At 47.0% G+C, this 14,412-nt stretch overlaps 1 protein-coding gene across 1 annotated transcript in view; it reads left to right on the plus strand.

Annotated features, from left to right (window-relative positions):
- The first annotated feature begins 1,253 nt into the window (after positions 1–1,253).
- Positions 1,254–14,412, plus strand: part of LOC8040067 (lysosomal alpha-mannosidase) — a 44,262-nt gene continuing 31,103 nt past the window's right edge. Inside the window, exons 1-6 of the mRNA XM_029985099.4 lie at positions 1,254–1,367; positions 6,014–6,116; positions 7,067–7,216; positions 7,473–7,666; positions 11,429–11,534; positions 13,753–13,856. Coding sequence (XP_029840959.3) covers positions 1,254–1,367; positions 6,014–6,116; positions 7,067–7,216; positions 7,473–7,666; positions 11,429–11,534; positions 13,753–13,856 — 771 coding nt within the window. The remainder of the gene's footprint in view (positions 1,368–6,013; positions 6,117–7,066; positions 7,217–7,472; positions 7,667–11,428; positions 11,535–13,752; positions 13,857–14,412) is intronic.

Genomic DNA, 14,412 nt, shown 5'->3' on the forward strand with positions numbered 1-14,412 from the left:
GTGTTGGAAGTGTTCCTTTGAGAGCGCAATGATTTCAAGCTTCCACCATGCTATTTACAAACACCATCGAACTTGTTGTTTGCAAGGTAATGACGTCACAAGGGGGAACCGTAGGAGGGCGCCACCATAACTTCTCGCCGCTAATACTCGTGGACAACTTTCTGTGACCATTGAGTAGTTATCTGTGTGTTTTGGTGTTGTTGTTCTCTCATCGTGCACACACACTGATTTCACCAGTCGATTCCGTTACACTGCCGCTGCCTGTATGCATTCTGGAAACTTTAGTCTTTCTGCACTCGCGAGAACCTCGCTGCGGGTCTGCGCGAACAGAGCACGAAGCAGGAGGAGCTGTCTCGTGTAATGGCGTCTGCCAGTATGAGTTTTAAGGTTGGTATCTGAGTCTTGAGTAAAACAGCGTCACGTAAAACATAATAACACGGTCGGATTTCTTTGCAAAAATATTTTCGTGACACTTCACTTGACCCTGTGGCGTCATGTGAAACCACGTGACGTCGTTTCGTCGCTTGACATTGCGATTTCACGGTGTCCCGTCACATCACGTGGTACCACACTGTCACATGACGTCACAGTGTCAAGTGGCGCGGTCATCTCACGTTGCGAAACACCATAACGTCACGTGACACTGACGTCACGTGCTTTGCAAAACCTCGCCGTAGAATGTTCACTTACCTTGGTAGTTTATACAAAGCGGTCTGACGCCGGTACGCGTCGTGTGTACACCTCTGATTCTCTCAGACAAACGCAACAGATCCAAGCAGGTCGACACAACCACGCGATTATCGTCTTCTCAGGATCCATTTTGCGCCTGTCTGCTTTATGCGAAGCTGCGAGGTAAGTCAATTTTTGATTGGAGCCAGAGTTGTGTTTCGAATTTCTCCGCACAAAAACGGTCGTTACATTTTTTTTTTTTTCAGATGTCTATTCTGGCATCGTTTTTTTTTTTTTTTTTTTTTTTTTAAGATGACACGAGAAACATTTGAAATCACCGTCTTACTGCAAGAACGATTTCGGTTACGCTATTGTGCGGCTGTCGGCTCAACATATTTTCGCCGGGACGCTGGCGGGCGAGTGACCGTGTAGCGATCGATACAATGGAAGAGTAACCCGAGACAGAAAAACGCAAGAGGAAGTCCCTTTGTCGTCCAGCGAAGAATCGCCAATGTTCGCCGGGGCCCGCTGACTCTACCGCCTTGCCGTCTCTGCGAATCCCGTGCTCGGAGACTTGAGCCAGGATGCGCATCCCTTTTCTCCCCGTTTGGCTCTGGGTTGCAGCTCGGGCTCGCTCGACCGCTGGCAGGGACCAAGGAAACGACGATGGCGAGTCATCCGCGTCTTGCGGCTACGAGGTGAGCTTTGAAAGACGCGTTCTCTTGTAGATATGAATGCACTTAAGATCTAACTAAACTTTGATCGAGACTGGAAGCAAATACAAATAAACTCTCACTTATCCCGCATTAATCTCTCCCGTACACCGATTGGTCAGAGTGTGGGAGGAATCCGCTCAAAATGAAGAAAAACATTGGTCTTTAGGTTGCTGCACTTGGACGCATGCCAGGGACGTAGTCAGGGGGATGGAAGCTTATTGAGATGCTCCCCCCCCCCCCCCTCCCCCCTTCTCCCGCCTGTCCCTCGGTAATCCCTCTACACCAGGGATATCGAACTCATTTAAGTTTGGGGGCCAGATAAACCACCCTCGAAAGGCGGCCGGGGGGTATTTTATAGGGAAGGAATCTCGTGCTCATTGCTTGTGACATCTTTAGGTTTGATTTGTCTATAGGACTACTTTAGCCCCTTACGTGGTCTAACAGCAAGAATTCAAATGACACCGCCTCGCCACCGTGCACAAGCATACGTTATGTAGTTCCCGTTCCTCATTTCAAACGGAAATTAATCAAACTCAACATGTCTAAAAGGAAAAAAAAAAAATTTATACGGCAGTTTTTGCTTTCTTGACGATTTTATAGAAGCGGTCAGATGAAATGCTTGTATTTTTGTAGTGATTTTTTTCTGAACGGGAAAATTCCGAGCTCGTATACTTTAGCTCTGGCAGTTCCTCCTGCCAAAGCAAAAATCCGTGCAACAAAAAAAAAAAAAAAAAAAGGAAGCAAAAGTTACTACAAAACAGAAGACTAAATTTATTTACTTCTTGATTTGAAATACCATCGGGTCTATGCAGGACCAAGATAGGAATGACATTACACAATCACATGGAATCATGCGCACGAAATACACAGATCAATACAGAAGTACAATACAGCAGTGAATCAATCTAGGTACTGCTGGCAGAAATGTCTGAGTAAGGACACTAAATTCACCCCGAGAACTAAAGCAAATAGTATAAACAATGTGAATGCGTACTAAAGGAGATACGTTTTGAACCAAAATGAGTGAGCGACATGATGATTATTATGGCGCATGCCATTTCTAGCGCTCGAGACATGGTATAAGAGTGGCTCGCAGCCAGTTGCTTGCGGGCCGCCGGGCCGCGTCCCAGTGGGTCGCGGGCCGCGTGTTTGAGACCCCTCCTCTACACGAAAAGGGGAGGTAGATCGGGATAGGACCGATTGGACCCGGGATGATCATGAATGGATGGATGGATAGATGGATGCATAACGTGCGCTACTTCGCAGTTTCTTTTTTTTTTTTTTTTTTTTACTCATAGTGGCGGTTACGCCACTGTGCGGCTGCCATTACGTCCCCCCTCCCGCGTCTCACCGAAATGCTCGGACGCGCTGTCAGAACATTTTGTCCCCACTCTCTGCACCTGGGTATGGGCGGGAGCGTGATCATCTGGAACGTAACTTTCACCTCACTCCCTAAAGGCAAGGCCTGTGGATGACGTCATCGTTAATGGATCCCCGACCCGCGCCAAGCGACGCTGAAGCTCGACGAGAGACGCGGAAAGCGACAGGCGCGATCGTCTTGGAGTCGCCGCGGTCTCGCCGTGCATGCTAGTTGTGAGATGCTGCGAGATGCGCTGCCGGCGATGATGCTGTCGCAAGCTAGGCGGCGCTGCCTGGACACACTAGTGGTGACGTCTGGGGGGAGGCTTGTTTTCTAGGTGGTATTGGTTGTGATTCATGACTAGTCCTAACGAGTGTTGGGAAGATACAGGGTGTTTCCGAGAAAAGAGAAACGCGTTTTTCGGCCCGAAAGCTCGAACTCCGTCAGAATGCGACGCTGTATGGCGGGTAGGATAGAAAGCGAAAGTTTGAGAACATGAAGTTGACTAACGTGAAAGTGTGGGCTAGTTGGTATTTCGTGATTAAAAATTAAAACAGCGCAAGGACACGGACAAGAACAAGAAGGTAGGCGCTTGCGAGAACACAAGTATAACGTTTTTAGAGTTGTGTCAGGTCACCTTGGCCTGCATTGTCGTGACTGCTGCTGCACTCCCGTCTTCGACAAGTGTGAAGTGATTAGAAAGAATAAGGACAAAGAGAAATCATTGCGGCGCGGGAAATTGGAAAATTGGGGGAAAACTGCGGTCAGCACTCCTTCCATATGTTTATCCGAAAAGGAATGTTGCTTTCTCGACACAAAGTGACAGCGCATAACGGTGGCTAAGGAGCACATGGCGTCCATTTCATGTTTTTTATCTTTTTTTATCTCTGTTTGTTTGTCATGACGTTCAGTATTTATACTTGATGTTAGTACGAATAAACTTTAGTTGTAAGTCAGCGCCTTGCTCGTCTACCTTCTTGTTCTTGTCCGTGTCCTTGCGATGTTTTAATTTGAGAACATGTCGTTACCTGGATCAAAAGATAATTGTTAAAAAAGAAATTTCTCTATGCGCCGTCGTCCACCTAAGTTTAATGTCGTCAAAACAAGAAACGACATCGTGGGCGCCTGCAGCTTCTATTTCAGTGAAACAAGCTTGGTCAGCGAGAAAGAAAACAATATTTTCTTTCTTTCTGCCAAGTGTTTTTCAGTGATTCAAATCCCACAAGCGTTCACAATGTCACTTTTTGTTCTGACATTATTAGTCTTAGGCAGACGTCGGCTCATAGAGATACCTCGTTTTTCTCAGTTATCTTTTGATCCAGGCAACGTCACGTTCTCAAACTTTCGCGTTTCATTCCAGCCGCTAGCGTCACATTCTCACGGAGTTTGAGCATTCGGCGATGCAAAGTTTATCTATCCGGGCCGGAAAACATAGTTATTTTTACAATTTTTACTACGTTTAGAAAACTTGGTCTTGCCCTAAAGTTGGTGTTGCTGAATTTGCCTCACAAAATGATGCTTCGCCAACTCTGCAGCAATACTATGTGAAGGTGGAGGGGGGGGGGGGGGGGTGCATTTCATTCTTACCAAACACGAGTCCAGATGACATATTGTTTGGAGCGATACGTCATATCGTTGAAACGGCGCGTTGTAGATGGCGTAAATGGCGTATCGTCATGTGAAAACGCACTATCACCTGTGGAAAAGTCATCTGGTCAGTTGTCTGAGTAAAGTAATGGCGTCTGTAAAACGGATACAGATTATTGCCTTATAAGTATATTGTGTGAAAGGGAAGCTGAAGGGATCCTTGAAAAAAAAAAAGAGTTAGAGTTGAATTCTAGAGTTTTTTTAATCCCTTGAATTTGAATATCGCGTTCGTTGTCTTCGAAGATGAAACTAAACGTGAAGAAACATGAAAAACATCCAACAACTCGTGTCGGCGGCTCGTGCAATCGCAAGCTTGCAGGTATATTCCCCTGCAATGACATCTCATGACGTCTTTTTCTGACCTTTTTGAATCTTGCAAGAGTGCGCGTGCATAGCCTTGATAGACGCTGAAGCTGCGCGAGGGCGGAGACTCCCAAAACTCCTTTTCTGACGTCACGCTCCAGGAAGGAGGGGCTTCAGCGGTACTTTGAAAATGATTTTCTGCAGTCTTTCTGCACCAAATTGAAAATAATTTTAATATTCATGATCCTCGAGGCCAAATGAGGACGTTTTAAGTGTTTTTACCAAAACTAATTGTGTTGCTTGTGTGCTTAGACAACCTTGACGCTAGTACGCTGCCACGGGTGACTTGTCTCTTTGTAGATGAGAAATCTAGCCTGTTCGGTACAACCGCTAGCCTGGGGTCTTTAACGTGCACCACGCATTAGTGATAAATCGAACGCGTGCCGGTATTTAACTGATTCAGATCGAAACGGGCAGGGGGTGGGAATCGAACCCAGGAGGTTCTGCAGCGCAAGCTTTCGCTCCATGCTCCAAGCTGAAACACGCCACGCGCCCCCCTCTCAATACAGAACCGCTTCAATTTCCCTTTAAATACTGCCACGCGCGTCGCCGAATGGTAGCAGTTGCTTGTTCGAGGTCCGATTGTTCTATGCGCCGAACATTCTACACTGATTGTCCCAGAAGCCCACGAATGTACAAAGGTACCTCGCGTGGCAGTCCAGAGTCAGTCTCGCCCCAGCGCTCGATCCTGGCGTTTCGCCGACATCGACGCCTGCGGCTCTGATGTTTTTGAGCACAAGTTTGCCCCACTAAACGTTTACTTTCTCCGGTTATTAGCCGCCTCATCATGTGTCATTCGTGATAATACTTGGTCAGCGAGAGTAATAGAGAATACTATATTTTCTTGACTTTATTCAATATTCGCCACCATTTCCTAAAATACCTGATGCACCCCCGATTACCCCTGGGGCAATGAATACCAGATAAAAAAAGAGGAAAAAAGAAGAAAAATATTGTACACTATAGGGGAATGAAAGGACTTCATGAAAGATTGTGTTAAAAAGTACTTGCACTTTACTTTGAAAGTACATTGTTATTACAGTACTTTACTTCAAGTACATTTCGCCCGTGTGCTTACTGTTTTACTTGAAGTACATAACCTCCCACTTACTTTGTACTTTACTTCAAGTACCTTTTAGATGTACTTTACCCAACAATAATCCTAACCGGTAGGTCATGGTTAGAGTCGGACTGGAACGCGCACGCGCTTCGGATTGGAACAACGCGTGCATACACCAACGCCAAGGTTGTTTTGCAGTCGTGCTTCACGGGAAAGCCCGGCCTGCTGAATGCGCACATCATCTGCCACAGCCACAATGACGTCGGTTGGACGGAGACAATGGACGTCATCTACGACGAATGTGAGACCCGTCTTCTCGACACTCGTAAGAAACAAAAGCAACAAAAAAGAAAAATACGACGTAACCTAGGCGTTTTTATTTTAATGCAACGTCTAAGACCGATGAAACTGAAGCACCTGCACCTGCGCTGTTCACAGTTTCGCAACCTTTAGCATGAGGTCAAAGGTTGCCAGAAACATGAGTTGATGTACTGACGACAACTTTTAAATGGTCGTCTGCAACCCCGGTTCCGATGTCTCTAGCTTGCAGAGTCGTGCCACCTTAGAATATTATTTGGAAAGATCTTCCCGTCTCACAACGCCTCGGTGTTGGTTGCGATCTTGCCGCTTCGTGCATGACGGCGGAGCCCGATGAACGGAATCAGTTCTCGAACTACGGGGTGACGAAGGCTAGTTCTGAGAGCCGGTGAAGGAAACAGTGCACTTGAGTGAGTGAGTGGGAGTTAGCGGTTGAGTAAGGGGTGCACGAGTTTGAGTGGGCGAGTCCGTGAGTGAGTCTGAGTGAGTGTGAATCTGTAAAGGTTCGTTGACACAGCTATGTCGGCCGTGTTGAGCCGCGTTGTGTCGTGCAGCAAAACGCCTCCCTTTTGGCTCATCTTGAGGGTCGCCATGGCAACAGCTCGACGCAAACAGTCTTAACGCGGTCAAACGCAACTGTGTGAACGAGCCTTAATTAAGTGGGAAACGAGTTTGAGTACGTACGTGAGCTAATTTGAGTAAGCGAATTATAGTTAATGTGAGTGCGAGTATTAAGGGACCGAGGATAAGTCTGAGTGGGTCCAACATGTTAGTTTGAGTACGAGTGAATGAGGAATCTTTTACATCAACTCAGTTGTGAGTTTGCGTGGAGCCGAACCTAAAATACCGATCTCGGTGTACATTTGGATCCGCGGAAGCATTGGCGCCTCGCCGAGGCATCGGATGACGGCGGTGCGCCCACGTGCCGCGCAGACGTGCAGCGGATCTACACGTCGGTGACGGACGCTCTGCTCAAGAGCCGGGACCGCAAGTACGTGTCCGCCGAGGTGGCCTTCTTCGACCGCTGGTGGCAGGACCAGTTGCCTCCGCGCAGGACCAGCGTCCGGCAACTGGTGCGACAAGGTGCGGACATGCAGCCTCTCAAATATCGGCGGATCGGCCCACGTAGAAGACAGGGCCTGCTGATTACGTCATCGTTAGTGGATCCCGCCCCAAATACGCTGCAGCTGGTCGAGAGTCAAAGCTGCAGACGCGTCCGTCTTGGCGTCGTAGTCCTCGTTAGGCTGAGAGACGCGCTGTTGGCGATGCTGACGCGGCCGTGGATCCACTGATGATGACGTAGGTAGTGTTGCTACAGCTCGCTGCTTGCCACCCTCAGGCCAGCTGGAGTTCGTGGGCGGCGGCTGGGTGCAGGGCGACGAGGCGTGTACGCACTATTCGGCCCTAGTGGACCAGATGAGCCTGGGCATGGGTCTGCTGAACGCCAGCTTCGGCGAGTGCGGCAGGCCCCGGGTCGCCTGGCAGGTCGACCCGTACGGACACTCGCGCGAGACGGCCGCCCTCTTTGCACAGGTGACCGTGGCCTGTCTGTGAGGAGACGCCAATCCTTCCAACCGGCGCTTCCTGCCGCTTCCGAATGTCTTTTTGCCAAAGCCGTACGGGATAAAACGTTCAAATTGTTATTTTTTTAGAAGAAATAAGATTTTTGTTTTTATAGTCTAAGAATCTTTGCACATAATGTATATGTTCAGGTCATTCAGAAAACTTTTCGGAATGAAACAGGCCTTTGGTTACACAACTTAGTTATAATTCGACATATTTATTGAAAAATTCTCAATTTAAATCATTGTGGTGACCGTTTATAACGAAGTTGGTTATAACGAAATAGCGGCTATAGAGGAGCGATCAGGATTTTTCCGTTTGAACGCTTTTGACTCCTTGCAGGCTGCGGCTCGTCGTGCAAACGCGGCCCACGAACCACGTGACTCCGATCTAGCAGTTGCCGCCTTTCTTAAATCTAGGCTCTTTATACCTACGAAACACGAACTTGAGCGCCAACTCTGTGCCGTGCGCGCTTTGTTTACTTCGTGTTTCGTGTCGGCGTCGTTAGCGAGTGTGGTCGCTCTCTACGCGAAAGTCTAGCTTCGCACAAGAACCGATTCGGCGACTCATCACCACTCAACGATGGCGCGTCCCGGCACCGCCGGCACTTCGAAGGGAAAATGACGGCAATCATCTTGAAGGAGAAGCGACGGAAGCGTCCTGCCATCCTCGACAAAGTGTGCTTCAACCTAAAAATGAAAGACTTTTGCAATCCCCTGTAACGCCGAATTAGAGCGCAGCTCTTGACGAAGAGGAGGAGAAGGTACGGAGAGGTGGCTATGCCCCTCCTTCTCATCCGTACCCTCCCCTCCTCCTCTCCTGCTCGCCTCCCATTCAGGGGAAAAGTTTCCCGCTAAATTTAGTGGGAAAACTTTTCCGTTAAATTAGCGGGAAAATTTACCCATAATGCTACGCGCGGTGACGTCATCTATGACGTCACCGGTGGCCCTCGTGACGTAACACGTGACGTCACGTGTGACGTCATCATGGGAAACGTCCCATAATGCACCGCGCGGTTACGCGGACGGCCACGGCGACGCCGCTCAAGCCGGAAACAGGCGCGCTGCGCTCTGAACATGCCGTCCTCCGCCGGCGTCTTCCGCGGCGGTCGTCGCAGCTGTCGATAGGGCTCTAGAGGCGGTCAGTACGTATTACCATTATGTTAAAACACCTGACACGGGGCTTCGGAAATTCTTGAAACAACCAAGTTGAGACGTTGTCTGACTGACTTCTTCTACTTTTGGTTGTTTCAGGATTTTTTTCGCACCCAGTCTCAGGTGTTTTTAACATAATGGTAAACGTACACCAGCTCGCCTGCGCCCTCACTGCGTGTCCGTAAGTAGTTCGCAGGGTTTTCTTTCGATCAGAAATTCTCGCAGTTTATTTATTTCATTTTTTTTTTATTTCAAAGTACTGCGACCTCGATGAGGTCATCGTAGGAGTGGAATGAAAACATACATGTACATTAAAAAAAAGCAAACAATTACAGATGTACACACCCCATGAAACAAAACTAAGAAAGCCGTGAAAAATGCAATATCGTTGAAAAAAAGTACAAAAACAATCCCATACAATTCACTATAATGGACTTACAGGCACCATACCAGGGAAGCTACTGCATTTCTAATACAAATCTATCAAAATCGAGATAACGAACTGATCCATTTAAGTTGTTCCAGTTTTCTATCGTTCGAGGAAAAAAATAATATTTAAAACTTTATGTGGGCTCTGTACGGTACAAGACCCGATCCCTGTGGGACACCGGAACTAACCGAAACATTGCTAAAATGAACATCCCTATATGAACAAAATTTTGATATATTTTTTAGATAATATTCGATCCAATTAAGTAATGAGGCATTACTTAATATGGCTTGTAGTTTCTGAAGAAGCTTAAGATGTGGCACTTTATCGAAAGCGTTAGAATAATCTACAGAGATAGCATCAAGTTGTCCTCTTTTATCTAAAGCCAAAGCTATGTCGCGAGTGAATTCAAGAAGTTGGGTTGAGGAGGAGTAGCCACGACGAAAACCATGCTGTTGTGGGCAAAGAACAGAATTAGTATCGAGGTACACCCGTGAGCGATACGAAGGTGAATAGCCCTCTTCTTGTTTTTGACGCTCCTGCAAGTTTTGGAACAAGCTCTGTTCCAGAAGAGGGCTAGAACGCAAAGTTTAGACCCCAAGCCACGTACCATTTGAGACGTTGAGAGTTAATATAGCTTTAGGGAGCCGGTTAAACAGGCAAGAAACCAGTTAAGGTGTTCACCTTCATATTGCCGGCGGGTGTACTTAGTTATCTGCTTATAGATCATACGTTCCAAGAGTTTGCATGAAGACGATTCGAGCGGAATGGGTCTGTAGTTTGTAACCACCTGCTTGTTGCCTGGTTTGAACAAGGCGAGAAGCACCTCCGATCTAGCAGAGAGTGCGTGCAGTGAAGCCTCTACCGCTTTCTGCAAGCACGGTAAACATGTGCCCGTGACGGCCCGTGTCATATATGTATCTATATTTTTGTTTTTGCGTGTTACATTTATGGTGTCCAGATATAACGCAGAAGCGGATATAGCTAAGTGATTTCAGATTCCCGTCCACTTCTTTGTAACCGGTCTCGACATACTAATACATTTTTTGATAATACGATGAAAATTTATCACTTTGACCTATATGAGAGTGGGTGATTTGTAGGGTTCCTTAAACCTTAAGGCGTTTTTTACCGCATCTGTTCTTCCCTTCAAGCTCCGCAGCTCCGAAGCAACTCCAACGAGTCTTGCTCTCTGTATACACTTCGCGACCCAGTTAGCACGGACAAGACTTAGCTGCCTTTTTAGGTTTTGCTGGTACAAATCAAAACGAACTCAAATTTTGAATCCCCAAAGATGGCGCTCCGCGGGATAAGCCAATGCACTGCATTAACTAGCGATTTCGATTGCAGTCACTCATTTGTGGGAGGAAAACGTCGAAAACCGGCTTCCGTTTATTCATGCTAACCGAGTACCGCTCCATCGTACAGGTTGCTAAAAGAAACACATCTTTTTTTTTCTTTCAAATGTAGGGCTAACAGTCTGAATCAGATGGCAAAGTTTCGGAATGAACCGTTGTCTTATTCAAACGTTATACGTGATTTTCTGAAAAATTTAATGGGAAAATGGTGGCCGACGGAAACACACGTGGAGCTGAACGGTGCCAGTTACCCAGAACATTTTACTATCGACATTTTCAGAAAATTACAACTCTTGAATAAGGTGACGGTTAGTTCTGACACTTTTGCACCTGGTTTCAACCCCTTGCGCTACATTTTGAAGGAGGATGAGCTTTCGACAAAAAAAAAAAAAAAAACACGTTGTAATTTTTTTTTTTTTTAGAGATGGGAAAAAAAAAGGGGGGGGGGGGAGGGGGGCACTTTGTTGTGAACGGACGGCCGCTACAAAATATGCGTCAGGTGCGTCGTGCCGAATCTCAGAGCTCACGGCCAGGATTTTTGACAATCAATAAACTACCATGTCTCGTTTAAACAATATATTTGTTGCGCCATTCTTCCTAGTGAAAGGCTGCAAAAAAAAAAAAAAATATATATATATATATAAAAAACAACAGCGTTTATTTTTAACTCGCAACATGTTTTTTGATGCGTGCGATGGCAGAGGACTCTCTGATTTTCCTGCGGCGTAACCGTTTATGTGAACCGTTGTCTTTTTGACGCCTCAACGTCTGCTGGTACCGGGGAGTGTAGATGGGCTTGGACGGAGTCTTCCTCGGCCGGATTCACGTGAACGACAAGCAGTTTCGGCGTTCTCAGAAGTCCCTGGAATTCGTGTGGAACGCCGACAGAAACCTGGGTAAGTAAGACAGCACACATAGCATATATGTCTGCCACTTTTGGAATGCTGGATGGGCGTGCATACCAAATGCCAGCTCGATGGCAAGGCCCGTGCATGACGTCATCGCTGGTGGATCCCCGATCTGCCCCTAGCGGCAGAGACGCTGAAACTCGACGAGAGTCGCTGCAAAGGCGGCAGACGCGGCAGTCTTGGCGTCGACGCGTGATAGTGTCGTGCTCGTCGTGAGATGTTGCAAGACGCGTTGCTGGCGGTGATGCTGACACAAGCTAGGCGGCGCTGCCTGGATCCACTAGTGATGACGTTTGGGGAGGGGGGAAAGGCGCAGGCCTTGTCTTCTATATGTCGCTGTCGCTCAACTAAAGCGCTCCTTTTTCGTCTGCTAGCTTTGTAGACCGGAACGCAGGTGATAGATCCCAAATATCGCAGCTGTTGCTTTTGTTATACCCAGCCGTCTCATATCGCGATACTGGTCATGATTAGGGATGGCGCGAACAATCGTCCCTCGAGGCTCAACTGGTTCTACGAACCTAAGTCCGGCCAAGTACCGATACCCGAATTCTGGAAAGGAAAATAAATTTTTTTGGCAAAATATTTATTATAAATTAGCTTGCCTTAAATACTATAGAATAATTTTCAGTGTTTGCGCAACATAAAAGCAGATAAGCTATACGCTTTAAATAATTTAAATTCTTAATTTAGTTCGTCAAAACGCTGCACCTCTCCTCCGCCAGGCGGCGCTTGTTCGTTTCTAATTTACCGGCATGCGCATAATAGTCCAACTTTTATCGAACTTTTATCGAACGTTTGGTTTAAGGTTCGAAAACATCGAATCTGTCCGAACCCGAACCGCGGATGGGTCACAACGCTAGGATCGCCAGCATCGCGACTCGCAGCGCCTCACAACGAGCGAGCGCGACGCTAGCGCGAGGCGACGCCAAGACTACGGTGCCTGGAGCGCGTCTTCGACTGGTGTGTTTAGCGTCCTATCCCGCCCATACATCAAAAGTGGTCCCAAAGTGGCAACAAATGACGTCACAGAAGCCGGAGTGTCATGCTGTTGCCTGCCGCGATCCTGGCGGTTGGCCGTAGAATTGCTGGCGAAAAGCACGAGCGAACGCGAGTGTCGCTGTTGTCACCGTGTCCCAGGCGTCCCAACTTCCGGCTGCTCTAGCTTCCGTGAACTGTCAGAGTGGAGAGCGACCTGCAGCAGAACAGGCGTCTGTAATACGTACCACAACTATTGGGACGCCGCCAGGGTCGCGACCAGCGACAGCATGACACTTTTATGACGTCATCAGGCGGAAATCGAGGGACCACTTTTTTGTCCGTGGTAAACACACCAGTCAGAGACGCGTTCCAGGCACCATACCAAGACGGACGCGCGCTCTCGTCGAGCTTCGGTGTGTTATGCCACCTGGGGCGGGTCGGTGATGCACTAACGATGACGTCATGTGCAGGACTTGTCTCCCAGCTGGGGTTTCACACAGACCAGTTTGTAGCGTTCCACGATTCCCGACGCACGCGTTGGGTCGTCTCTCCCCTTGCCTTGAGGGGTTAACGTCTTGTTTTGTCTTTGCGAAATTACTGTAAGCTTATTGGGTTGGCAGCGGCGCAGTTTATATATTCTGGGCACGTATTTTCTTCGGCGACTTTTGTAATCTGTCCCCGCTGTCAACGTGACGGTCCAACAACAAAAAAAAAAAAAATAAGAGGAGATGAGATGTTTGTTGTGTTGGAATTCTTCTCATTACTTCCCCTACTATCAGTTCGCCTTACAAAGTGCGGTTTAAGCTGACACAATATAATGCTCTTTGGACAATAATCACGTGTAAGAAGCAACACATTTGGCACGCCTAGAAAAATTCAAATTTTGGGCATACGTATCTGAAATTGGGCACGCGAACGTCGTTTCGCAAAAAGATTTGCCCATTTTTAAGTTTTCACCACATCTAAACTGAGCTCTAAAAAAAAAAAAAAAAGAATTAGATAAAATGTTTTTGAAAAATGCGGCGTGCCCAATTTCAGGTTATGTACGATTAAAATTTAAATTTTGCCAGGCGTGCCAAATGTGAGGTTTGGTGGCTTACTGTATAAATAAATCAATAAATCAATCAATAAAAAAAGCAAGTGATTGAATACGAAGCTAATGAATTAATTAATTTTCGTGGTAACTTATGTCTACTTTTTTGCTTTTGTTTATTTGTGCATGGTGTAGGCAAGAACTCCGAGTTGTTCGCATCGGTGCTTCCCAACGTGTACCAACCACCGAAAGGCTTCTGCTTCGATAGAACCAGCTGTGCTCCAGGTGCAGATGTCTTGGTACGTCACGGAATCGCTCGTCAATCTGGGATGTTCGAAACTGGTTTCTCTTTTATTTAGAGTTGCTCCATCCTTTGACTTCGAGATTTACTACGAAGTTTCGATGGTCTATAGAAATGGGGCCATTTCAAATCGCGGGGACAAAACGGGGGGCAATCACCGTTTATTCGGACGAAAACAAAGCGGGTTCCATAATCGTACTGCTTGCACCTTGCATCCTTTGTTTATAACGTCCCGTACCGTATTGTTAATTGAAATGAATTGAACCAAACCTTGTCCTTCTTGGCTAAACCCTCCCCCTCCCCCCCCCCCCCCCTTTTTTTTTTCTTTAAATGAGCGATGCGTTGAGTGTTGCAAGGTCCAAACAGGTATATCATAAAGATTCTACCATCGATGGAACGGCGGAACGGCATTAAATAAAATAAAGTTCGATGAAACGAAAGCTTATTCGATGAAGGGTTGTCTGACAAAATGCCCGAGTTATTTTGTACAAAGACGTATTTTATTTTATAAAAATAAATTTGGCTGAGTGTCGGTATCTTATATATATACTAAC

The sequence above is a fragment of the Ixodes scapularis genome, unplaced genomic scaffold, assembly GCF_016920785.2.
Source record: "Ixodes scapularis isolate PalLabHiFi unplaced genomic scaffold, ASM1692078v2 PGA_scaffold3__209_contigs__length_174095766, whole genome shotgun sequence".
In the NCBI taxonomy this organism is placed as follows: domain Eukaryota; kingdom Metazoa; phylum Arthropoda; class Arachnida; order Ixodida; family Ixodidae; genus Ixodes; species Ixodes scapularis.